The sequence below is a fragment of the Syzygium oleosum genome, unplaced genomic scaffold (assembly GCF_021117445.2).
Source record: "Syzygium oleosum isolate NSW1041296 unplaced genomic scaffold, Sole_v2.1 Sole_v2.35, whole genome shotgun sequence".
Classification (NCBI taxonomy): domain Eukaryota; kingdom Viridiplantae; phylum Streptophyta; class Magnoliopsida; order Myrtales; family Myrtaceae; genus Syzygium; species Syzygium oleosum.
The window spans coordinates 466,568-491,165 of record NW_026607519.1 but is presented as its reverse complement, the minus strand read 5'-3'; the positions used below and the strand labels follow the sequence as shown (position 1 = coordinate 491,165).

The following is a 24,598-nucleotide window of genomic DNA, read 5'->3' as shown; positions in this document are numbered from 1 at the left end:
AGTAAAGAAATCGCGATAGACCCTGATTCACAGCGATTTGAGTAGCCAAATGCAAGTAAAATTCTCGAATCCCGTAAAACCGCCCCATCAAACTCCACAGACGACCACTGGGGGTTTACCCCAGTGGCCACCCTTCTCACTTGAGAAGGGGGAGGTGGGGAGTTCGAATCCCCACCTTTGCAGGGGGTAGGGATGGGGCCGCGTAGTTTAAGATGTGTGTTTCGACGCCCACGCCCTGCAAGAGGTGGGGCGCAAGTTTGAATGTGTATCGTGAGTGAGAAATAGAGTAGGACCGATCAAAAAAAAAAAAAAAACTCCACAGACGCGCACGGACACAGATGGTAATCCAGAAATCATGACAATATCATGGTAATCAAGTCCCAAGCTGCTGCTGCTTCTGTGCTGACTAGTCTAATTCACACTGTGATTTGATTAGCCAGAATGCAAAGTATAAATTCAGGCATCCCCCTCGACAGCCCATCAAACTCCACAAACACGCAAACATACTGATGGTAATTCGGATTTCACAGCGAAATCTTGCGAATCAAGTATTGCACAGCTGCCTCCATTAAATAGATTACAGCAGTTTACTTCCCAATTATGAATTCTTCCTGGGATCAGATGAAATTTTGGAGAGGAAAGCGTTTTATGGAAGGGGCCCTAATGACTGCAGTACATCTCACTGAAGAACAATATACAAGTGAATAATTGCCATTGCCAATATTAGCAGGGACCGGGAAAAAAGAAAAGAAAAGATGCATCATCTGCTCAAAGGGTACAAAATGGAAACACTCTAAATAACCATACAGAAAACTCTTCACCAAGAAGAAAAGTTACCGTATTCTGTTGAGGCTCCTACTTTCCTCTTCTTCACTACACCATTTTCTGCCATCCCACCGTCGGCGACAGCTGTTCCAGCTGGAGCACTCTTCGCTTTCAAATATTTCCCTACCTGGCCACCCCCTACAGGTACTGGATTGCTATACCATGACCCCACCTTGTCCTACAGAGATATCAACACAGCATGAGTCTTTCAGACCGCATAGATATTATCCACAAGAAATGCTCTTGAAGTAAAACAAAACAAAATATTAATTACTAACATTTTCTTCATCCTCTTTGTCGTTTTCAGTCTTCTCTTTCTCCTCTTCTTCATCAGGTTCAGTATAAGGATTGACAAATACCGTCACCCCTGTTATCTTGATCTCTTCCTGCACAAATGACAAAAGACCACAATAATAGATCTATTCCTGGTAGCAGTATGTTTGTATTCACTGTTATAAGTTTGTCAGTTCCTTTGGGTATGAGTTGCCAAATCAGACCAGTACAGTATGGGAAAGGATCATCTGTTTTCATTATCTTTCAAATCTCAAAGGAATTTCAATAGGTGACAGCAAACTGGTATAAAGACTGAACATCCAAACAGTGAAGAGTCCTATTTCTCCCCGAAAGGATGACATATAGCTTGGGAGCACATTTTTCAGTGTGCATACTGGCGCAGGGTGTATGTGCATGTGTCTTTCAAATCTCAAAGGAATTTTAACAAGTGAAAAGAAAAGAGGAAATTGCAATTTTGGTCCCTGTAGTTTGGGGGGAATTTTTTATAGGTCCTTGTAATTTGTTCGGTTATAATTGTAGCCCTTGTACTATTCTCCGGCGACACAAGTCCTTCCATCAAATTTCCATTCAAACTATGTCGGAAATTGTTGAGTCGGCACCGACACCTGACACACGAGTATTTTGTGTTTGCAACAACTCCAGTTCTCGTACCATTACTTGATGAGATTTTAAGTAAGATTTTTTACATTTTAATTCTAAATATAAATTTTATGAGATTTGCTATTATTTACATACATGATATCATGTTTTTGAGTCTCCACGGTTAATATTGGTGGTTCTATTAGTAACTGTTGAAGAGACTTTCTCAAATCTATTTAATATTCAAGGGTTGAGATTGAATCGGAAGGATTCCCATAAGTTGTCTAGCGTATTTAGCCTATTATATAGTGAGTTAAAGTTGTGATTAGAATATTTAAAAGTTATTTATGTTTTTGTAGAAGTAGTCCTCAACAGTTCTATATATCTCAACTAAAAATAAGGATGTCATTGATGAATACAATTTTGTGAACAAAGGAATTACAAATTAAGTTTGAATTTGACAATTTCAAAAGATTTTGAATAAAAATGTGATGAAAGTTATTAATATTTCGTTGAAAGAAATAATACAGGGCCTAGTTTTATCACTAGAACAAAGTACAAGGACTCAAATTTATTGTTCCTAAAACTATGGGGACGAAAAGTGTAATTTGTGCTTGCACGCTTAGGTGCCATGTGTAAATATTCGGAGCTGACTCAGCAATTCCCGGTGAATTTTAAACAGAAATTTTGACGGAAGGACTTGCATTGTTGCCAGAGAATAGCACAAGGACTAAAATTATAACCGAACAAAGTATAAGGACCAAAAGCAAAATCCCCCCAAACTATAGGGACCAAAAATGTAATTTCCCGAAAAAAGAATGAACAACACATGTTGAAGAGTCCTATTTCTCCCTCAAAGGGTGATCTCCTGTTTTCGAGCACGTTCTTCACTCTGAGTGCAAGTGCAAGGTGTTTGTGCATGTGTGTAAACTGATATAACATTAGAATGCAACTGCGTAAAGTAACAACATCAGTAAAAGATGACTACTGCTGAATAGAATGACTCACCAGGGGCAGATCATTGTCATCAACTGGAACCTTTTCCATAGCCGCCAATGTAGTCAAGCCGCCAACTACTCCACCAAAAACAGTATGTTTGAAGTTCAAATGATTCGCAGATTTGTACAAAATAAAGAACTGTGAACCATTTGTGTGTGGACCACTGTTAGCCATACTAACTACACCCCTTCCAGAATGAACTAACTTGGAGTTCAACTCGTCTTTGAAAGGCTTTCCCCATATTGATTCACCTCCTCTCCCGGTACCAGTAGGATCACCACCTTGAATCATAAAATTTCTGAAACAAAAGTAAAAAAACATCAAATTCTGGATCTCTGGAGCACAGTGAACTGAGAGAAATTAATTGTGAACCCGAAATATTGTTGCAGTTACCTTATATTCCTGTGAAAAGCTACTCCATTGTAATAGCCTCTTTCACAAAGTGTGATGAAGTTCTCGCATGTTCTGGGAGCGATATCACAGTGCAGCTCTATATTCAAATCCCCATGGGTTGTGTGCAGCTGAACATATCCCTTCTTCTTTGGATTCTTCTCAACCTTAATGTACTCATATTCATTTTTGGTAACAGGATCATATGAAGTTGAAGTGAAGGATCGTGATGCAGCACCAGTGGTATAGCGGCTCTTCACCTGAAAAGAAACCTCATTCAGAACTTGCTTAAACTCGGTCCTAAAAAATTAAACAGACTGGCTCCAGCAATCTTCGCATCAATAACCCTTTCTTATTTGTTTTACAACTCTCTAACCAGTTCATCTCAAAAGAGAACCTTGCCTATCCTTGGCAAACTAGACAAACCCCAATGAAGATTATATCAATTCGAGCACTGCGGTTTCAACTCCAAGAACAAGTTTGACCAGATATAATTGGAAATTTATTCTCTATGAAGTAACCTAGTCATGGACACATGGATGAGGAAGGAGTGGAAGTAGGAGTTGCAGCGAGAGATTAAAGCAAAGGACTTCTTTGCAAATAATTTAACAATGTATGTTAACCAACCGGGTTTTTTATTTCCGAAGAAAAACATATGGAGATGACCTTCTTCGTACTCACAGTCACCAACTAATGGGGAATGTCAAAATTGGATGCAGAAAGAAGGTTGATGTAACTTCACATGCAATTATCTATGGAAAATTGACCTCCCAAATATCCATCTCTTGAACCTTCTCAGGTAAAAATGATCCCTTAAATGTTATGATTAGAACTGCACAAATGGTGGGCTGGGATAGGGCAGGGTGCGTGGAGCAGGCTCAATATGTATACCAACTTTGGTACTAAAACCTGCATACTCTTTATGAATATCCATTTTCAGACCATACTAGCTAACTCAGGCCAGATGGGTTTTTCAACGTGGAACACTTTAAGAAGTCCATCTATTTTCACTTCAAGATGGAATGGGCCAAGCGGGCTGCAAGGTCTATGAACAGCAAAAATCACGACGCCTGAAAATGATGAGTCACTATGTGCAACTTTCAAATCCTTCCAACAGAGACATGGTTAAACTGAATCTCACATGATCTAAAATCCAGGACTTTACTGATTAGAAGTTATTAAGTTGATTCTCTTATGGTGCTTGACCACAGAAGTCGGGAAAGACAAGAACAGTGCAACCATGCCAACCAATTACCAAGAAAGATAGAAGAGAAAGTATGTTGTTTGGAACCTAATCGTATACATTGTTTGGTAGCTATTACCTTTCATAAGATCGAACTTACAATTGAAAGTTCTTGACAGCAGTAAAAGAAAACAACCCATGGATCTCTTCATAGTATCAAATATTACCAAGGGAAAGAAAACATAAAGAAGCTACCAAAAGCTGGAAAAATATTTCAGTTTTTTCCCATTATCGTTTAAGTTTCTCGACTCCCTTCTTCCACCGACAATCAAACTCACTCTTTGTTTCTCTATCTGAGGTGAACAAGTTTCAGAATAGTTCATGGTTTACATTGCACCCACTTGCTTATTTCCTTCACTTCATTGGTTACTATTAACGTCTCTTCATGCCATTCTATTGATCATCGCCCTATTCATCTTTTCCCAAATTTATTTTTAATGTTTAGTGACCTTAAATTTTTAGAGCCCACTTCCAAATATATTTTAATGCATAGGTTTTAATGAATAAGATGACAATATGTTCCCTTATTCTAGCTCCCTAGCTTTTCATGGTCTATAAAACTCATCCTAGAGTTTATTGGACTCGATATCACCTTCCTCCATGCTTTTCCAGACATACTGATAAATCCTCACTGACTTTGCTGACTATTATAAGTTAAGATTCAGTTTTCTTTTCCCTTTTATTCTATTGATTTGCCATCTGTTTCAATGTATTTTTATTTGATTGTGGTACATTATTTTGGTTTCCAGTAAGCTGAATGTTGATTTAATGTAGCCTAGAATCATAGATTCAGAATAAATTTGGCTTTGATATGGATTTCCATCTGAAACTAATTTCAATATCAATGACTTCAGTCAGATGTATCAGTGCATCTTAACATGCGCAAAACTTTAGCACAGGCCACATCTTCTGTCTATAAATCATATTAAAACCTGAAACTTTGGTTTACAGCTTGTTACATTTAGTAATGAGATCAGCAGATAGAAATTACTAACCATCTTTGCATTGACAGCATCCCTCTCACCAGCCATGTGCATAGCTATCCGAGAAGCAGTTTTATCACTTGATGAGGCTTTTGCTGCAGAAGCACTTCTCCCGTGTACGGCAGCAGAAGCCGCATCAACAATACTGAATGCCTGTGGGGCTTTAACTTCACCATTTGAATTGGATTCTGCGTCCTCCTTTATTCGTGACCTTGCTGCTAAAATGGCAGCAAGTGCGGTAGCCCTTTCATTTTGCGCCTTGCTGCCACCCCCACCAAGCAGGGCAGTTTGCCTTCCTTTCTCAGTGCCAAGCTCCTTAAGCATTTGTTTGATGTCACCGGTCACATTTATGTTATAGGTTGGATCTGAACTCATTTTCTTTATTTCTGAAAAGTAATAATATAAAAGTTAGCAGCACATTCTATCTTTACTAAATTTTAGAAGATAAGGAAATCCTATAACCAACCTTCGTCATCAATTTTCAAACTATTTTTCACATGATCGAAGTCCAGGAGTACCTTGCTGTCAAGTGCGCTTGGGTTCTGCGGGAAAAAGCAACAGAGATAAACATATAAAAACTACAGTAAAACAAAAGAAAATTGGAGGGCCAGTAAGTCCATCAATAGAAACAAGAATCTCTCAAGGTTTTTCCAGCAAATCTATCTCATTTAGCTACCTGAAGAGTAATGAGATCCTCCCGTGTGAATGGTTCATCAGTCAGCAATTCTTTCCAGTTCTTCGTCTTGATGTTTAATTCCTTGATTGCCTACAGAAAGGAACAGCAGGAATGAATACATCCAGAATAAGGACTCCACAACAAAATAATGGATATAGACATATCAGGGAGGAAAAAAAGAGAAACCGGACCTCATAACAAAAGACATTTCCTGTAGTCTTAACAGCAACAATATGGGTGAATTCAGTAAAAACTTTGTTCAGGACGGGGCACTGAAACTCGCCTGCATAAAATTGAGAGGATGAAGAAGACAATTAGTTAATTAGTTCCAAAAACGCAGACCAATTTATATAATAACAACCACGAAAACAAGAAAATGACAACATCTACCTAGACATACAATATCAAAAATATTACTGCTATAACTTTCAGAAGACTTGACATTTACTGTCCTTAGCACAATTTGCTTGTGACAAAGAAAGCTCGACTAAACTAAACCTCATTGGCATACTAGATAAATCTCCAAAATTGCTTTGATCTTACATTCTACTGTTTTGCAACACTAAATGATGTTTTAATGTATCACTACAACCCATGCAATCGTACTGATCACTTTATTTCATTATATATTTTAGTTTCTTGTGGTAACAGTAACATGGTCTTGTCAACAGCCATATCATCACAAAAGGACCCTCAAAGTGCATACTCTCAGAGTGCATTACCAAAAGAACCCTTTAATCTGTACTTCTTTCGAGAAACCTCACATCCATATGCACAAACTAGAAGAGGAAATCACAAATATGCGCAACTATAGAGAGAAGGCAAATCAAAATGGGAAAATTTAAAAGACGGAACCATCAGCAACAAATTGACGTATTTGAGAATGGATCCAGACAAGCCAAACTACCATAATCGTTCCAAGTCCAATTAATCATCCCAGATGCCGAGAAAATCGGGAATTCTAGCTGAAATAGAAAGTCGCAAAGGATTCACAAAAATCCTACACAGATTGATTCTTATGTCTACAGTGCCACCCACAAGCATGATGCTAGCCCTTGACCTCAAAGGATAGTGTACATGAAAGCAAAGCATGGCTTCAGCCTATCTAGGTATGAAGCAACTTCTCAGCCAATATTCTCACTTAATTCAGACGCGCAGCGATTGTAATTGGGCAACATTCTGTCCTGTTCAGCCAGTGCAACTCAACTTAAGGCCAAAACAGTATCTGTGGACATTTTGAACCATAGGCAAATCTGTCCTTTACCCTCTCAATTTCCCAACTCTATTTTTTTTTCTCTCTCTCTCTCGACTTAAGCCAACCTAATCCAAGCCGAAATTCAACCTCACCAATGTTTCGAACCGCAAGATATCGCTCAGATGCCGAAAGGCTATGGTTACCACTTTATAAGGCTACACCGACCAGAAACTCACCTTCAGGATTCTTATGAAAAGTGAGAGGAATCAAATCCTCGGGCCTGAGCGCAGCTCCGGTGACCGGATGCTTCCCATACTTTCTGATATAAGGAATGATGTGCCTGCAACGAAATCACCCCAACCATACGTCTCTCTATCAGAGACCAAAACACACAAACACGAGCGAGCGGGGACCAATCGGACTCACATGATATCGAAGACGCTCCCGTCGGCGGTGCACGCCGGGTTCTCGAACGGAGTGAACGTGAGCCTGCACCGAAACAACACACGGTTCCATACGCTTTTCGCTCGCAAAACCTTCGAAACGCAGCGCAATTCCCAATGCAAAAAAGTAGCGAAGCAGGGACGAAGAGCGTACGCGCAGCAGTAGAAGGGGAGGCGCTTGAAGGGAGCGTGGGTTTCCTTGGACTTGGCGCCGCCCCACTCGGTGGCCCACTCCGTCTTCGTTATGAACATCCGGTCCTTGCTGTGCTGCTTCTTCCCCATCTCTCCCCGACCTCCGAGCGCGAGACCACACCCCCGCCGATCTTGCGCCGATTAGGGTTCCGATCGAGAGCTCTGCGAAGAATCGAGTCGGCGGCGGAGGCGGCGGCGGCGGCGGTCTGCAATCGCCGGAACCGCAGCGGGAGAACGGGGGGGATTTTATAGGAGGACGAGCTGGTTCAAACCTTGGACGTTTTGGAGTTCCGTCGTCGCCGGCTCGCCATCGGCGGCCTTTACGCTCCGCCGAGGAAGGCCCCGCTCGAGCGTATCGGGTCGGGTCGGGTCGGTATCGGGCTCTGGTGGGCCGTCGGGCTAGAGTTGGGGCTCAAGAATTTTGAGGCGAGAATGGGTGTAAGCCCTCTCCTTCTATTTGTTTTGAGGTTAATATTATGGAAAATTTAAATTAGTACGTTTGTAATAAATTTACCTAAAATTTTAAATTGAGACTCTTGTGATAAATTTATTCTCTAATAATTTCTGTTAAATTAAATTAATATTATGAGATCGTAAAACCCTAAACTGGTATACCGTCGACTGCCACGTATCATCAAATATAGTAATTTGACTGTAAAATTTAACGGAAATTATTGAAGGGTAAATTTATCATAGGTATATCAATTTGAGATTTTTTATGGTAAAAAAAAATTGTTTGAAGTAAATTTATCTTAAATGTACAAGTTTAGAGTTTTTTATGAATGTAAATCATTCTCGAGATACGTTATGATATTTCCCTAACTTTTCTCAATATCTTCCATTGATCAACGTGAAAAAGGTCACCCAATTAAAAGAAGTAAATAATATGTGTAACTTTTTCGACATAATCTTTCAAAAACAAAACTCAATCTTTGAATTAATATATGTCTACATGAAAACTAGTGTTTTTTTTTAGGACTCATATCAGTTCCATGCAGACATGGCCACGGTTCAGGAACCGTCGGTTCTGGTTCAGAACCGGCAGTTCCGGTTCATGGCCATGTATGAACAGGCGGTTCCGGGTCGGTTCCGGTTCCGGCCGGTTCAGGTTCGAGGGGGGAGGAGGGGCAGGGTAGCGAGGGGGGAGGAGGAGGGGGCGTCGGCGTCGGTGTCGGCGGCTGCGGCCATGGGCGGGGGCGACGGCGGCGAGGGTCAGATCTGGGAAGACGGGGGGGCAGGCGGAGGAGAAAAGGGGAGGACCGGAGGAGGTGCAGGGGAGAGGGGGGAAGGAGGGATTTGGAGGAGGATTGGAGGAAGTGGGCGTGGGTGGAGGTGGGAATGTGGGGGCCTCGAGGCCTGTGCGGCGGCGCCGCCCCGCCCACTCTCCAGGCTGATGGCCGGGCCGGCCGCCGCGAAGTACGAAGGCCTCCTCGGATTCGCCATCGACGGACTCTAGAAGGCGTTCAATCTCGCGGCTGCGGCGGCAACATGGGAGTGCTCGGCTTTGGCGAGCGGGGCTTCGGTGACTGGTGTGGAGCTGCAACTGCGAGCAGAAGAAGAAGAAGAAGCGACTGTTTCGGCGGAGGAGGAGGAGGTTCTTCTTTTAGGTCTGCAACAGTTTTTTTTTTTGGAACCGGGCCCTGAACCGGGGGAACCGGGCCTGTAGCCACGGGCCGGTTCCGGTTCCGAACCGCAGGCCCAGTCAACAGGCCGGTCCCGGATTTGACCCGCGCCGGTTCCGGGCCAAAATCGGCCCGTGGCCATGTCTAGAACTTCCATGCATATGAGCACACCAGAGATTCGATAGGCGTAGAGGTGGCCATGGTTCGGAACCGACCGGTCCGTGGCCAAGTGTGAACCGGAACCGACCGGTTCCGGGCCGGTTTCGATTTTTTTTTTTCTGTTTTTTTTCTTTTCTTTTTTTTTTCTTCCTCCGCAGCCGGCCATAGCCGGGGCCGGCGCGGAGGTCGCCGGCCTCAGGCGAGGCTCGACCTCGCCCGCGTCGGGCGAGGCCGGCCCTCGCCTGGGCTGGGCGAGGCCGGCCTCGCCCGACGCTGGTGAGGTCGAGCCTCACCACGCCAGTTGCAGGCGAGGCCGAGCCTCGCCGGCGAGGGCCCCCTCGCCTGACGCCGGCGACCTCCGCGTCGGCCCCGGCCATGGCCGACCGCGGAGGAAGAAAAAAAATTAAAATATAAATTATAATTTTAAAAAACAGAAACAAGGAAAAAAGACAAAAGAGAAAAAGGAAAAACAAAAAAGGAAAAGGAAAAGAAAAAGAAGAAAAACAGAAAAGGAAAAACAGAAATGAAAATAAAAAAAAATAAAAAAAATACTATTCTTATGATAGAACATTATTCAATATAAATTGTGATTAAAATATAAATTGTACTCAAATTTGGGGACAAAAAGACAAGAGAGAAAGAGAGGGCTTCAAGTTAATAAATTATCATTAAGCACATTACAATTTGTTACAACGATCTTAAAAAAAAAGGAGTACAATATATATACCCTAAAATTATCCCAAAACCTAAGCATTCCGTGCGCAGGGGACCAGAGGTCACATATCGTCGGATTATATTTCGGTTTCCCTAAGCTCACGTGGCGTACCCGGTATGAGAAACAAGAGTTCCCGAAATATTTGCCAACTCCAATAGTTCTTTTACCCTCAATCGTCACTACCCGTTCCAGTACCGGTAGCGGTAGTATCTCCGTCGTTAAAGAATTCGGATTCATTATTCCGATCTATCTCTTGTTGCCGGTATTGAGCCTTCGTCCAATCAGCAACACAAGCTTGCATCTCCACTGATTTTGGATCTAATCTTGAACGATGTTCGTTCAAAATATTACCTCCGGCACTGAATGCTTGTTCGACCGCAACTGTGGAACAAGGGGTTGAAAAAATCTGTTTTGCAATAAGAGAAAGGATTGGGTATTGGCTTGCGTGCCTCTTCCACCAATCCAAAATAAAAAAATATGTATCACCTTCGGCTTCAGTAAACTCAAATAAAATGGTTAGATAACTCTCTCATTCAGAAATATTTCCTATTACTCCCTTTTGTTTTTTTTGTTTATGTAATAAAAGTTGGTACCTTCTACTAATTTTACCTGTATTGTCATTTTGTATCTCCGTAGATTGAGAAGATCTAATATCACCTAAATTATATTTAGTATAAAATTCATTATATAATTCTATTACTACGTTTTTAACCTCACGTACTATGGTTGTAACATTTGTCACATCATAATGTAAACATTGATAATACGCACGCAAAAAATCATTTAAGCCATCCAATTTGCAACGCGGATAAAAAACACAAGCAACTAAATAAATCATGGGAATTTCACTATAATAATGAAGCCATTTCATTTTCATTGCAACTATAGTATGTTGTAATTCAACATCATTTTCATATTCATCAAAAGTTCCGACAATATTAGTACACTCTACTAAAAATAAATGTGTAGTAGGATAATAAACACCAGATAAAGTATAAGTTGCATCATTAAAAACCTTTAAAAGATCTAAATTTTTTTGGCAAATATGCCACTCTTGTGGGTATAAATTAATCTGAGGTATATTATTAGAAATGAATGCACATAATAAATCTTTATATGCTAAAGATTCATTAAGCAAGTGGAAAGTAGAATTCCAACGAGTTGGAACATCTCTTGGAAATCTTTTTGGCTTTTTGCCATTATCTCTACAAAATTTACCCCATTCTTTCATTTTTTTGGGATGTTTCCATAAAAATTGAATCGCCGTTTTTATTGGTTGAAGAAAAATATCAAGAGTTTTCAAACCATCTTGTACACATAAATTTAAAACATGACAAGCACATCTAATGTGAAAAAATTTTCCGCCAAAAGCGGGTTTACAAATATTTTCTAACTCGGCAATTGAAGCGGTATTTGCTGCGGCATTATCAAAACCAATTGAAAAAATTTTGTTAAGCAAATAATATTCTTCTAAAACTTGCCTAATTATTCTATAAATATTATTTGCCATATGATGATCATCGAAAACTCTAAATGCAATAACTCTTTTTTGAATAGTCCACTCGTCATCTATCCAATGACATGTTATGGCCATGTAAGAATGATTTTGCCAATAATCACTCCAAATATCACTACCTATATGCACGCATCCATTAAATTGCATAAAAAAGTTTTGTAAATCATTTTTTCCATTTTTGTAAAGATCTTTAATTACTCGTTTAATTGAATTTCTAGGAACACGTTTTGCTTGTGGAGCACATGCTTTTTGTACAAATTCATTAAAACCAAATCTTTCTCCAAAATTAAATGCTAAATGCTCAACGGAAATAAATTTGCCTAATTCTTTCTTATAAGTTTTTTCATTAAAACAAAATAAAGGGGAAGTGTTAGGATTGACGTACCCGAAAATTTGTTGTTGCCCGATATCGATTCCCGTTTCGGTTGGATGTTTGCTCATAAGATGTCGTTTAAATGTTCCATATCCTTGTCCACCTGTATATTTATATATTTTTCCACAATATTTATATCATACCTTTTTTGACCGATATCAAACCTTTCCATTTTCGTGAAGTGATTCCAAATGTCAGACGTAAATTCTCGTTCCGCTTCCTTTGTTGTAGATATTTCAGCAGGAGGATGAAAACTTTCTTACGTCGGGACGCGCTCCACATCGCGAAAAATGTTGATTTCATCATCTTGAAAATATGCATATTCACGAGGATCAAAAGAATGATGGGATTCCGTCGCGATATTCTTACCTTTGCCAGTTGGCACTCGACTTCCACTTGCCATTTTTCGAATGGATTGAGAGAATTGAGCGGATTAATTGGGAGAATTAAGAAAGAATTGCGTGGATTGAGAAAATTGAGAGAATTTCAGAGAATTTGAGAGAATTTCGAGTATTGAGAAAATTTGAGACTTGAGAGAAGAGAATTGGAGAGAATTTGAGAGAATTGTGTGTGTATTGTGAGAATTTGAGAGAATTTATAGGAAAAAAATAGAAGAAAATTTAGAATTAAAAAAAATAAAACATAACCGTTGCAAAATTGCAACGGTTATGTGTTTTTTTTTTTTTTATAAAAACGCCCGTTGGGGCGTAGCCGTTGCCCCAACGGGCCGCAAGGTGCAAGCCCGCAGCAGGGCCTGCACGTCTGCAGGCCCTGCTGCGGATAAATTTTTTTTTTTTTTTTTTTTTTTTTGGGTTTGGTTTGGCCGTTGCCTGGCAACGGGCTGCTGCAGGCTGCTGCTGCTGCAGCATGGCCTGCAATGCAGGCTGTGCTGCAGCCTGCCTGCAGCTTTTTTTTTTTTTTTTTTATTTTTTTTTTCGCAGAACCGGCCCGGAACCGGCGGTTCCGGGCCGGTTCAAATTTTTCTGGAACCGGAACCGGGACCGTATGCCACGGGCCGGTTCCGGTTCCGAACCGCGGGCCCGGGTTTGACCGGGCCGGTTCCAGTCCGGTTCCGGGCCAAAACCGGCCCGTGGCCACCTCTAGATAGGCGTCGCGTGATTCCCGACAGCCCAAAAGCTCTCCTGCACATCAATGGTGCGCAAGTGAAGCGAGCAAAGCATTTTCGGCCGAGGCGAAGGAGCAACTCTCCACTCGGATGGGCCACGCGAGAAGAAAAAGCAGCAGCAGCAGCAGTGGCGAAGAAGATGGAGACGCCGAGTGGAAAGCCGCCATCGATTCCGTTGCCTCCGCCGACCCTTTCTTGACCAAGAATTTCGCCGGCGATACCTCGAAGCCGTCCTCGCGGAGCAATGGTAAGCTCTCCGGACCGGTTCTTGAAGAAGACCCAGATTCCAAATGCAGACCCCAGTTGCCAAAGCACTACCAAATCAAGGTTTGTAAGTATGTACTGCGTAGCCCTCCCTCTCGTGTTCCTCTGTTTCGGCGGTCAGTTTTGATTGTGAGTGATACGTGGAAGAGGAATTCTGCTGTTCTCTTACGGTTTGACGATGCGACTTTGGTCTTCTTTGTGGAACAATGGGAAGATATCAGTTTCTGTCTGATGAATCTTGGTTTTTGGAGGAGATTAGTGGAGTTTTCTTTTGTAACTCAGGCACGGGCATGGAGACCCCGCTAGCTATCTCTATGAAATATCTTGCAAAGCCATGAAGTTGTGCCTTTAGCTCGTGTAGGAGTTTATACGTTGGTGGGTTTCGAACGAATTCCTGCACCAAAAATCTTCCAACGCCTTAACTAACTGGGCCACTCGGAGGTTCGAGATAGTGGAGTTAAAGAAACCAAGATACTATACCAAGAGTTTGAAGAGCTTCATGCTGGGAATGATGTTTTCTGAAGTTTTCTTTTGCTGATTGATTGAGCAGCATTTTTCTATAAAAAAAGAAAAAACCAATCTCAAAGATTGATTTTGTGCAGCACAAGTTTAGGCTTGTGATGAATATTTTCTTTTCATATTATATCTTAATAGGAAATGGTAACTTGGGAATGCAAATGCCAAATGGAAACTAGAGAGAGGGTACGAGATAAGTTGCATTCTTGTTGAAACTTGGAGTTATCCTCAAGTAGATTACATCAGTTTTTGATTAACTGGTAGCATAATCTTGCTCCAAAGTGGTTATCAAACTCTCTCTCTCTCTCTTCTTGGTTTTCTCGTGGAGCTCATTGCATTGGATGAAATTCAAATAGATTACTTTCTCTACTTCCAGCAGATGGTACTTGGTTGCCCAACAGAATATACCTAATGTATATGCAGGAACTATTTTCTTGTTTTCTTAGTTTTTCCAGTTGCACACAGGAGATGATTAAGTACTATTATTTAAGGAGTGTGGAGAACATGACTCCTTTCGATGGAGAATGTCATTGATACTGTGATGTTAAGAGAGTAAATATTTGCGACACATATGATTGAAAAAGAGAAAAATTGCAACACCTGTGATAGTAAGTTAAATTGATCAGCAAAAATAGCTCCGGTTATGTAGGCCCCTCTTTTGCAAGTATAATTTGACATCGTTCCGTGTAAAAATCTCTGGTTCTGATGACTCTCGTCTCCAAGAACATGACATGACTATATTGTAAGTCTTTTCAATTCATCTATCTACTTGACAACCAAAACGGCAATAGCAAAAGTCGCTAATTCTTTGCCTACAAAGTGTAACCAACTACAGGAGTTTATTAGCCCTATACTACATGAATCTTAGATGTTTGTGAGACTTGTTGCAAGATTTGTCTTGGTCCAGTGTGTTTCATTGTATCTCTATTTCCCCCTTATACTGCTATACAACCTTGGTATAGTGTACACTGGGATATTAGGAACTAAGTGTTGACGTAAGAGAAACTTTTTAGTCTGACTAGCACTTGTTTGATTTTCCAGATTAGGGGATTTATCAGTTGCTGATAAACGTGATGAAAAATTAAGTTTATATACAAATTACAAAAAGATGGTTGTGCTTTTACTTACTTTGAGGATGCTGGCATAATTGGAATTTTATAATTGCTAAATTCACAAACATTAGTGTTTGGAAAGCATTCTGAATCTGTGATCCTTGTATCATTAATTAGTTTTTTCTTGTCAACTCTGTTAGCTGGCCCTTCCTTATCGTTCTGATAATTGTTCACCATGAAGTGGAAGCTTCAGATTGATCATTTCGCTGGGACTAAAGGAGGATGCTCGGTGGTCTCTACACCTTTTTTTTTTCAAATAAAAGTGGAGGTAGCTGAGTCCAACAAGGGTATTCATGATATATTTAATTGAACTTGATTTTATAATTAACATTCACCTGAAAAAAGGTACCAAGTGAAGTTGCAAATTTATGGCTATAATTCAAGGTTGACTTGTTATTGTGAATGTTCTTGACTTCCCTTCTTACCATTTAACCTTCTATCTCTGTTATCTGGCTGATGCAATCTGTTGGTCCTGATGCTGCTTCCAGTCTTTAGAACCTCGTTTACTGCATCATACTGTCCTACATGGAAACATGAAATATAACGTTGTTATAGTAGGCTATGAGTTCTTACTAATTGGGGTTCTACCTTTGAGTTCAGTAATTTTGGTTTAGGAACTGGCAAGGCTGTTTCACAGCGAACTAGCTCCTCAAAACTGATATAAATACTATCTGAAAACTTTCCTTGGCACAGTTGAATCAGCCATTTTTAAGATATGCCTTAAGCAACGCCATGAAATGACACTAATGACTGACACTGATATGATACTACCTGAATCTCTGCTCCACACCGGTGGGAAACTGGATAATTATAGGAACTCTAGCAGAATTATGGCATTCAGATTGAAGGTTTGTGGTTATCTAAGTTAGTGGCTGAAAGGCACAGACAGGTACATGGGACACTATAGTACTTGTTAATGGCTCCCCAAATTTCTGTCATGTGGTGCCGGTGAATTCTATTTTTGGCTGATAACTCCCTTTCTTTCTCCAGAATTCAGTAAACACAGACTATATCAATTTATAGAGGTACTGCCTTTCTTGCATCTGCATGAAGAAGTTCTAAAAGGGAATATGGCAGTAGTACTACCCAGTTGCTAGGACACCTCTTCCTCATAACATACATTGCTACCCAATTAGCGCATTCATTGCCTTTCTTTTCAGAAAAAACTAAGCTTGCTGCCATCCATCTCATTAACATCGGTTTCGTCATTCAGTTTGTATCTTTCCTAGCCCTTGCCAGGTCATCAAGTACAGCTTCTGCATCAGTCTTAACATTGACTCTGTGACATCCTTGCTCCTTAGCCAGTTGTACTCCTTCAAGAACAGCATGTGCCTCTGTCATCTCTGAACTTGTGGACTACACAATTTTCCCAGCTCCGGCAATCAATTCAGCTCTGGAATTTCTTGCTATTAGACCCAGTGATACCACTTTTGTGCATTCATCAAATGCTTGATCACAATCACTTTGATTTAATTGCTTGCTGGTGGGATCCATTCCTCATTACTTTCTTTTCTTCTTTATTTGTCTGCATTGCTTGTCTTTTACTGGCAAAGTTCCAGCTGGGTTTCTTGAAACTTCCTTAATTCTTTTTCTAGCTTTGGCATTTCCTCCTTCGTCTTTCCTTCTAGTTATGCCAACTCGGCCTTGCGATTGTTCCCTGCATGTCCTTCTTATCAGGAATTCCTTAATTCTCACGAGAAAATATCTAGGGATTCCTTAATTCATCTGGGCACTGAAGTAATTCTTTCTTTGTTTATCTTCAATCCCAAGCGCCCAAGTTATACACATAAGTGCTAGTCACACGATAACACTAGAAATGTCCTCACTTTTGTTGGACTGTCAGTTCTCCATATGGCTTTCTTTACTCTTTGGTTGCTGTTGATTCCTTTAGCTCATTTTTGGCTTCTCCTTCAAGTAATATTAGCAGATGTAACAGTAAACGCTCCATTTTGAACCAGCTTATGGTTCCATACACCATATTCTTTCACTATTACCCACTTCTACATGCCACCTTTCATCAAGATAGTTTCTTCCTTCTAGTATGCTATGCCATCCCAATGATGATCTTCCTCCTTTTCCAGCATAAAAGAGATCAATCATTTGGAAAATACAAGCCCCTTTAACAACTTGACCTAAAACCATGTAGCTCTATCCTCCAGGCAAGCTTGAACATCAAAGTATTGTTAAAGACTTGCAAATCTTTGAAACCCATTCCTCCTTCTCCTTGTGGCAAGGTTGACTTGTTCCATCCCATCCACTGCAGTCTCCTTTGATTTTGCTGCTCCCAACCAGAATCTTGAAATAATCGTACTTATTTGACCACCAAGTCTCTGGAAATTCAAAGGAACCCAAAGTGGTGCAGGCTACTTTCTAACTGTGAACATTGATAAGCACAAGAAAAAACATCCTGAGAAATTGACTATAGTGGATGATATTTATGACGTAATTCCATAGGGATATGTAATATATTGTATATTTTGGTGGGTTCATCATTGTACTGATTAATATGAATTGTTTTAAGAATCAGTGCATTAGTTAAGTGTGATTCAACTTGTTGAGTTGTCAGTTTGTGATGCAGATAATCTTCTCTACAGGCACAAAAGCTTCTGGATGACATCGTAGAGAGAAACTTGGAAGTTGTGAGCAATCCAGTTAACATCCAAGATAGTGACAGGGAAGATGATGGAGGTGGGATTCAACTGTTTAGAACTGCACCCCGTGGTATCATGTTTGATCGAATTGGTAAGTACTTCTATTTGATATATGTCCAACCCCTTTTAGTGAGGGTATCTTCTGTTCTGGTTGTAAAACACAGACTGAAATTCAGTCAATGATGCATCATGCATCACTGAGAGCGGTTCTGTCAACTGGCTCCTCATAGTCAAGCAGATAGATTAATGTTATTCTGACCATGTATTTCTACCATCATGCTAACAATATATTGCTACTAATAATGAGACTAGTTAATTTTCAAAGACTTGATTTTTCAGCTTCAAATAATTGTTACAAGAGCAATGCTGTTTTACCTTGTGACCTTTGGTGGTACCTATCTTAACTCAATGAAGCTGCTTCTCACATGATGTTCAATGCATTGGTTGATTTTGGTATTTGATCACACACTCTGGTGTTATTTGCTTGTCAAGCTGCAAAGTACCATGTCACTGCTTGTATGTGTACTGAAAATTAGGTAATGTCAGCAGATGAACCCCTAGGACCAAAAAAGAAACCGAGAATTCTACCCGGAGAAGAGATCATTGAGAAATCAAAAAAGGTTGGTAGCTATCCCAGATGACATAGCTGGGGAGTGGTTGGTGAAATTATTGGTCGGACTTTGGTTTCTACTTTCCTTATATTGATACTTGCTTACTTCTACTTGGGTCTTTTTTTTTATCAGTTCAAGAGGCAACTCCAATCAGTTGTTGTCGATGGCTTAGATGTAATGGGTGCAGCAAAAGCTGCAAGCCAGAAGTCGTTGGCGAGATTAGAAGCGAGAGACGCGGCGGCAAAAGCAGCTGCGAAAAGGGAGGAAGAAAGGGTTGCGGAACTGAAGAGGATCAGAGGGGAGAGGTGGCTACGTTCTATCGCTAAAGAAATGCAACTTGAGCGTCAAGGGCAAATTAATAAAGTATGACGCTTCCACAGTTGCATGACTCTTTGATCCACTCACAAATGCTTGTATCATCATTTTGCACATTCCAGTTTATTTTTCCTTTCCCTTCATGTTTGGTTCTGGTGATTATCGGCGCCATCTGCTGTCTGAACATTTGCTTGTCTTGAAGCTCACATTTCCATTTATGTTTCAAATAAATGTCATCTTTCGAATCTTTGCAGCTTCAATTCATGGCTCATTCCATAACCATGTTAGACCCAAGGCATCAAAAAAGCTAAACCATGAAAATGAATGAGTGGTTTGTCCGATCATGGGCAAATACAAATGTTGATTGAAAACACTCGAGTGAAACAGAAATTGAAGGAACTGATTTTCTTCCAAGCTATAAGGAGTATTTTCCAATTAGCAGACCGCACATCTTTTAAATGACTGACATGGATGTGATGCATCCGACTACTGTAAACTATGTCATACTCAAAACGAATAACTTTGTTGCTCATTTGATCGAAACTTATTACAATTATGTCTTACATTTTGTTTATACATAATCAGGGGCACTAACCCAGAAATGGTGCCCTTTTCATTTCTTTTTGTCTTAAATGGGAAGTGATTTGTTTTGCCTTTGCAATGTATGTATTATTGGTTAGAGCTTCAGGCCTCTAGGTACCCTTTCTCTTCCAAGTACAGAATGACTTTCTCAGCCAAGTCATGAGGAGAGCTGCAGTCCAATCCCTTCTGTTGGAGCACTATCTGCAACACATTGACATGCTTTAAACCATCTTCAGATAATTGCATCTGATAATTGTATGGCCTACCTTGAGATCCAAAAGGAGAGCTTTTAACCTTAAGATGGTTCATTTTGTGGGTCAAGTGTTCTATTTGAAAGGAATAACATTCTTGATATTTATTGGTGTTTTCTAGTTGGATAGGGACGAACGCACCTCGCAATCCAGCGGGGGTTCGTAAGGATCATCTATGCCCGTAAAACCTGCAAAGTTAAATGTTTCACGAGCTAAATCTGGTTAACCTCAGAGCCAGCACCCGGAATCGCAGTTCGTAGAAACAGAACTTTGGATCTTGTTATTCCGGCTAAGCAAGTAGACTGATGGAGTATTATTCCGAGATACCCCATACAAACCAAGCAAAACATGAAGGAGAAAGCAGCCAACAGCTGCAATGCAGCCTAAAGTCTTAACTTTACCTTTGATCTTTCCAGCTCTTGCTAGTTTGTAAAGGCCCTTAGGGTCTCTTGCCTCACAAATTTGGAGCGGAACATCCATAAACACCTGTTGCAAATTACGATAAGCTTTTCAGGAAATCCATCCTCTTTTGGAACAGGGGATGATATAGTTGAAAAGAATATCAGAAATTAAAACGAGGGCTAAGATTGGAATCGCAGAGTCACGAGTGACCTCGATGAATCCTCCTTTAGGCAAAAGCGCACGGCACGTGGCACGGTCCTTTCTGTAAGGAGAGATTAAACAGGCTACGCATATGATCCGGGCATCTGCGAAGAGCTTAGCCACCTCCCCTGGAAGTCACGACGATACAAAGCTCACCGTTGGTCAACTAACTACCTCCCTGAAAAATAATTCCAAAGGATGAACCAGCAAATTTCTCACCTATCCTCCGGATATTCTCTTCTCGATCTTTCGCAGTAAAACTAAGGTCGCTATTTAGGCCATGTCGCACATTGTCGCCGTCAAGGATGTAGGTCAGCTTTCCTCTCGAATGCAGGCCACGACTTAAGGCGCATGCCAAGGTGCTCTTTCCTATAATCGAGGCCAAGCAAAATATTAGGTATGCTGCAACAAAATCTCAAAGTAGTCTTGCTTCTCCAAAACATGACTTTGTGTCTGAAACAAACAAACTAGCCATTTGATATCATTGATGTACAATGGTCACCCCCAAGCCAATGGACGCCGTCTTAAATTTGCTTTAAGCGCTTGTTCATCTGAAGATTGCACCTCAAGTAACTAGAAGCACGCATAAATGGAGCGGCGCCGGCAGTTCCATTATCGAACCTCCAAGTTGCTAAGAAGGACGACTTTCCTGCCAGACTTCTTGCCGGTCCTTCTCATTATAACATGATCATCCATAGAGTTACGCCCAACTCTGTGTTAGGACTTAGGGGCTACTTCATTCATTGACTTGATCCGATCCCCCATTTGTTGACTAACTAAAATCAGAGGGCTGGTTTCAATTAAAGAACAAGCATATCGGAAAGTAAGATTCAGTCTAAAGTTCCAGGGTTTGATCATTCCATCTGGGTTTATGTCCTACGGGAAAAAGCACATTAATTTGACATTCTGATGTAAATTCCTTTTCTGGTAAATCCCCGCCTTCTTCGTTCCATTCTGTGCGAGACGATTGCGCGTTATGTCTATCTACGTTGCAAAGAAGAGGGGTGCTAACAGTCCCCACATTGCCAAGGGCAAGAGGATTACGTTACCACTACACACAACATCATCCTTCATGAGAGTATATAGGATCTATGCATTTTCGCAATGTTTCGAGGTAATTGAGCTACAAAAGCCTGCCTTGCCTTAGGAAATTCGTCGCTTCTGAGATAAGCTAACCCTAGGAATTTCCCGACTTCTTATAGATGAAGACGGCTCTGCTCTAATTGCAGGACTTTGCGAACCAGGCCCGGGCGAAAAACCCTTCTCAGCTCTACATAGAGGCACTTAGAGAGTCTAGATGCATCATTTGGATCGCTATCTGAAACACTTATCCGAACATGCGATATTCCCTTCCAAGGATTAAAAAAACAAGTTCTTCAGTAGTTGTTACGCACTTGTCCAACTCCTAGAGACCAGAGATCTTGGCCACTGCATCAGCTTGCTTGCTGTCGAAAGGCCTTTCCCAACATAGACGATGTCCTTTTTCTTTCTTCTTATGTAAGATCTTAGGAAGAGAACACAAGGTGTGACAAATTATAAATGCACAAAAAAGCACGTCAGCTTCTACCCTCAAAAGAACAAATGGAATCGAGCGAATCCACGGGGAAAACTAAGCTGGCGATCTGAACTGAAAAGCTCGACGTTTCATTTACTATTTCTTCACTTTCTGCCCCTAGGTTCACGAGACAGTGTGGACGTAATGGGGATCCACGGAAGTTCCTATTTGCAGTATTAGATAGATCGATCGAGTTGTACAGCACTATCAAAGCAAGTTGAATCCGGCACGACTGTATCAAGTAATGGGATGATTTGCGAACTTTGCCGCGAACCCACGATGAAAAAAGAGTGCTGCTTCTATTTTAGTAAGCAAGAGAAGTGACTGCAAAGTGGGGTGGGTGTCAGCTGAGAAGGAAATATCATACACCCAGTTAAACTATTTGATGAACAAATCGTCGCGAACCTGAACCGCTGAGCCCGGTGATCCATATCACGCAACCTTTCTGCTGGAGTAGTTCTTGCCTTGCAAGTTTGTCGACCGGACAGTCGTGCCACGTGATGTTCGTCGAGTTTCCAACTGTATTGCCTGATCGGAAAGCCAGTCAAAATATTGCTCAAACAAACTAATAAAGTGGGAAATATATGCCGCACCAAGATCAACGTTAAGTTGTGAGCAGACATTAACAATTCCGAAAGCAGAAGGTCGCACGAAGAACAGTAAACCTTTTCCTCGATCAAAATTCACAAGTTTTACCTCCTCGATCATCGGCGCAAGCGATTCCTTTATACTCTGCCGCCTTAATTGGCGCCAAAAGGCTAAGCCGATGGCCATGATTCGTGCGTAACCCCCAAGAGCCGCCTCTATTCCGAAGATGGACAGTCTCGAAACCGAGCTTTGACGACGACGGCGATGACAAGGACGGGTATTCGGGCTCCATGAGACGGCGACGGATCTTCGAATTTGCTACCGGAATGGCGCCCATCTTTTCGAAAGGTTCAAATAGCAGGAACGAAAGAAGAGCAACAAGCCACGCGTGAGAACGGTTTTGTGATCGAAGGCTCAATCTTTGGAGATAGCAAACATCTCAGAATTGCGGCGAGCAGTGAGTGCGGGCGAGGCTGGTTTTGAAGCCGGAGCAGAGAGAAGTTGGATTTGTGTTTTGTAACAGTTGCAGCTTTTCGCGTGTGCGTTCTGCGTAGATCGCCTTTTGTCCAATGCATGCGAGTGTATTTATTATATCTACTAGGGAAATGACACGAATGTTCCCCGAAATTTGGCCCAACATGTAACGTGATCCTTGAACTTTTAATTTATTTATGTAGTTCGCGAAACTTAGCCCGATGTGTAATGTCGTCTCTGAACAGTTGAATTGTTCGATATGGTCCCTATACTTTCGGTACACGTTCAATTTAGTTCCTGAACTATTTGAAAACTTCCAATATTGTCATTCAAGGACCACATTGAATGGATTAAAAGTTCGGAACCGCATTAAATATTGAAGTAAAGTTCATGAATCATATTGAACAAATTAAAAGTTCAATATCGTCCTTCAAGGACCACATCGAATGAATTAAAAGTTCGGAACCGCATTGAATATTGAAGTAAAGTTCAGAAATTTTATTGAATAAATTAAAAATTCAGATACTACGTTATATATTGGATCAAATTTCAGAAATTATTTGTGTCATTATCCTCTTTGAGGTATAATGCTCTTGGAGAGGAGTCGTGTTGCACGCGTGGGCGGAGAAAGTTGGGTGGAGCGAAAATGGTGGTCGGATTATTTATCGACCCGCCTTTTTGCTTTGGCTTCATCCGTGACCGCAACTTGAGAGTTAAAGACCTACATTTTAATGGCGACTGTCCCAAACGTGCCTAGATGTTGTGACTAATGATAGAAGAAAGGTCTTCGCATTTACATTTGAGCGGGCTTGATCACCTTCGAAATTCTCATTATCACTCACCTAAACTCTTTGAGATCGATCGCAAACTTCGGCGGCGGAAGGGCATTGAATTGGCTCCGGCGAGGTTTTCGCTACCGGCGACTAGATGCATCTCTCCGTCTTTTTTTGGATACGCAGCGAATCTATCAGAATGGATCTTAAATCCATGTGCGACCTGACTTTTTTTTTATTTTATAAATGAATCATATATGGGTCGTTTCAAATTTGAAGAGCCTACCTTAGATTTAAAACTTCAAAGCCTGATCAAATAAATGGGTTCGATTTAGAACCCATTTCCAACCCAAGCGGTCAAGACTCTCCTCTCTCTCCCTCCAACCTTGGCTCCACACGCCTCCAACTTGCGCCTGAACCTCTCGTTTGACGCTTATGAGTTCCTTGATCCGCTTCATCGACTTGGCAATATTATCGGCCTTGGATCAGATCGTGCCCTCGAGTATCGAGACAAGGGACGTCGTCACTCGCACGAGCTTGTGCTCAAGGAGCGACTCGTGCTCGTGGAGGTCCTCGACGGAGCGGAGGAGCTTCGAGTTGTCCAGTGGGCAGGGCTGGACCTAGGCAAAAGGAATCTTGGAAGTAGGCGCCGAAGGTTGAGTGATCGAATGCCGCCTTTTGGGAGGAGCTCTTGGCTGAGCTCGGAGACGGCAATGGCAGATTCGGCAGATCATTGAGGACCAGATATGACGATCGTTTGTGGCCATCTTCTCCCTCGATCATGCAATTAGACGGTTGTTCATGTCTTCGGTAGGTAACCCCTTTTGCTTTTCGTCGTTTGCTTGTGATTCCCCATTGGTTTTTGTGCTGAATTACCATCTTAAAAATTCCTCATCTCTTGTTCTCTTCGATGAGAGCTTATTCTGATTCCAATAGACACCGAGCACGTGTGCTATTGCGGTGCTGTGTTTAG

At 41.3% G+C, this 24,598-nt stretch overlaps 3 protein-coding genes across 3 annotated transcripts; 1 reads left to right on the top strand and 2 right to left on the bottom strand.

Annotated features, from left to right (window-relative positions):
- Positions 1–695: 695 nt before the first annotated feature.
- On the bottom strand, positions 696–8,240 carry LOC115676871 (peptidyl-prolyl cis-trans isomerase CYP65). The gene is made up of 11 exons (XM_030599892.2): positions 7,782–8,240; positions 7,611–7,673; positions 7,421–7,524; positions 6,181–6,272; positions 5,990–6,079; positions 5,780–5,855; positions 5,326–5,699; positions 3,091–3,347; positions 2,707–2,995; positions 1,104–1,211; positions 696–1,003 (listed from the first exon to the last, which is right to left on the bottom strand). Exons 1-11 carry the CDS (start codon positions 7,907–7,909, stop codon positions 818–820), a joined length of 1,767 nt encoding a protein of 588 aa, XP_030455752.1. The 5' UTR covers positions 7,910–8,240; the 3' UTR covers positions 696–817.
- Positions 8,241–13,313: 5,073 nt separating this feature from the next.
- On the top strand, positions 13,314–19,044 carry LOC115676872 (uncharacterized). The gene is made up of 4 exons (XM_030599893.2): positions 13,314–13,657; positions 17,817–17,964; positions 18,423–18,493; positions 18,617–19,044. Exons 1-4 carry the CDS (start codon positions 13,421–13,423, stop codon positions 18,851–18,853), a joined length of 693 nt encoding a protein of 230 aa, XP_030455753.1. The 5' UTR covers positions 13,314–13,420; the 3' UTR covers positions 18,854–19,044.
- Positions 18,907–22,909, bottom strand: LOC115676873 (adenylyl-sulfate kinase 3-like). The gene is made up of 7 exons (XM_030599895.2): positions 22,487–22,909; positions 22,196–22,318; positions 20,455–20,604; positions 20,245–20,363; positions 20,034–20,118; positions 19,774–19,820; positions 18,907–19,582 (listed from the first exon to the last, which is right to left on the bottom strand). The coding sequence occupies exons 1-7, from the start codon at positions 22,713–22,715 to the stop codon at positions 19,484–19,486; spliced, it is 852 nt and encodes a 283-aa protein (XP_030455755.1). The 5' UTR covers positions 22,716–22,909; the 3' UTR covers positions 18,907–19,483.
- Positions 22,910–24,598: the final 1,689 nt, after the last annotated feature.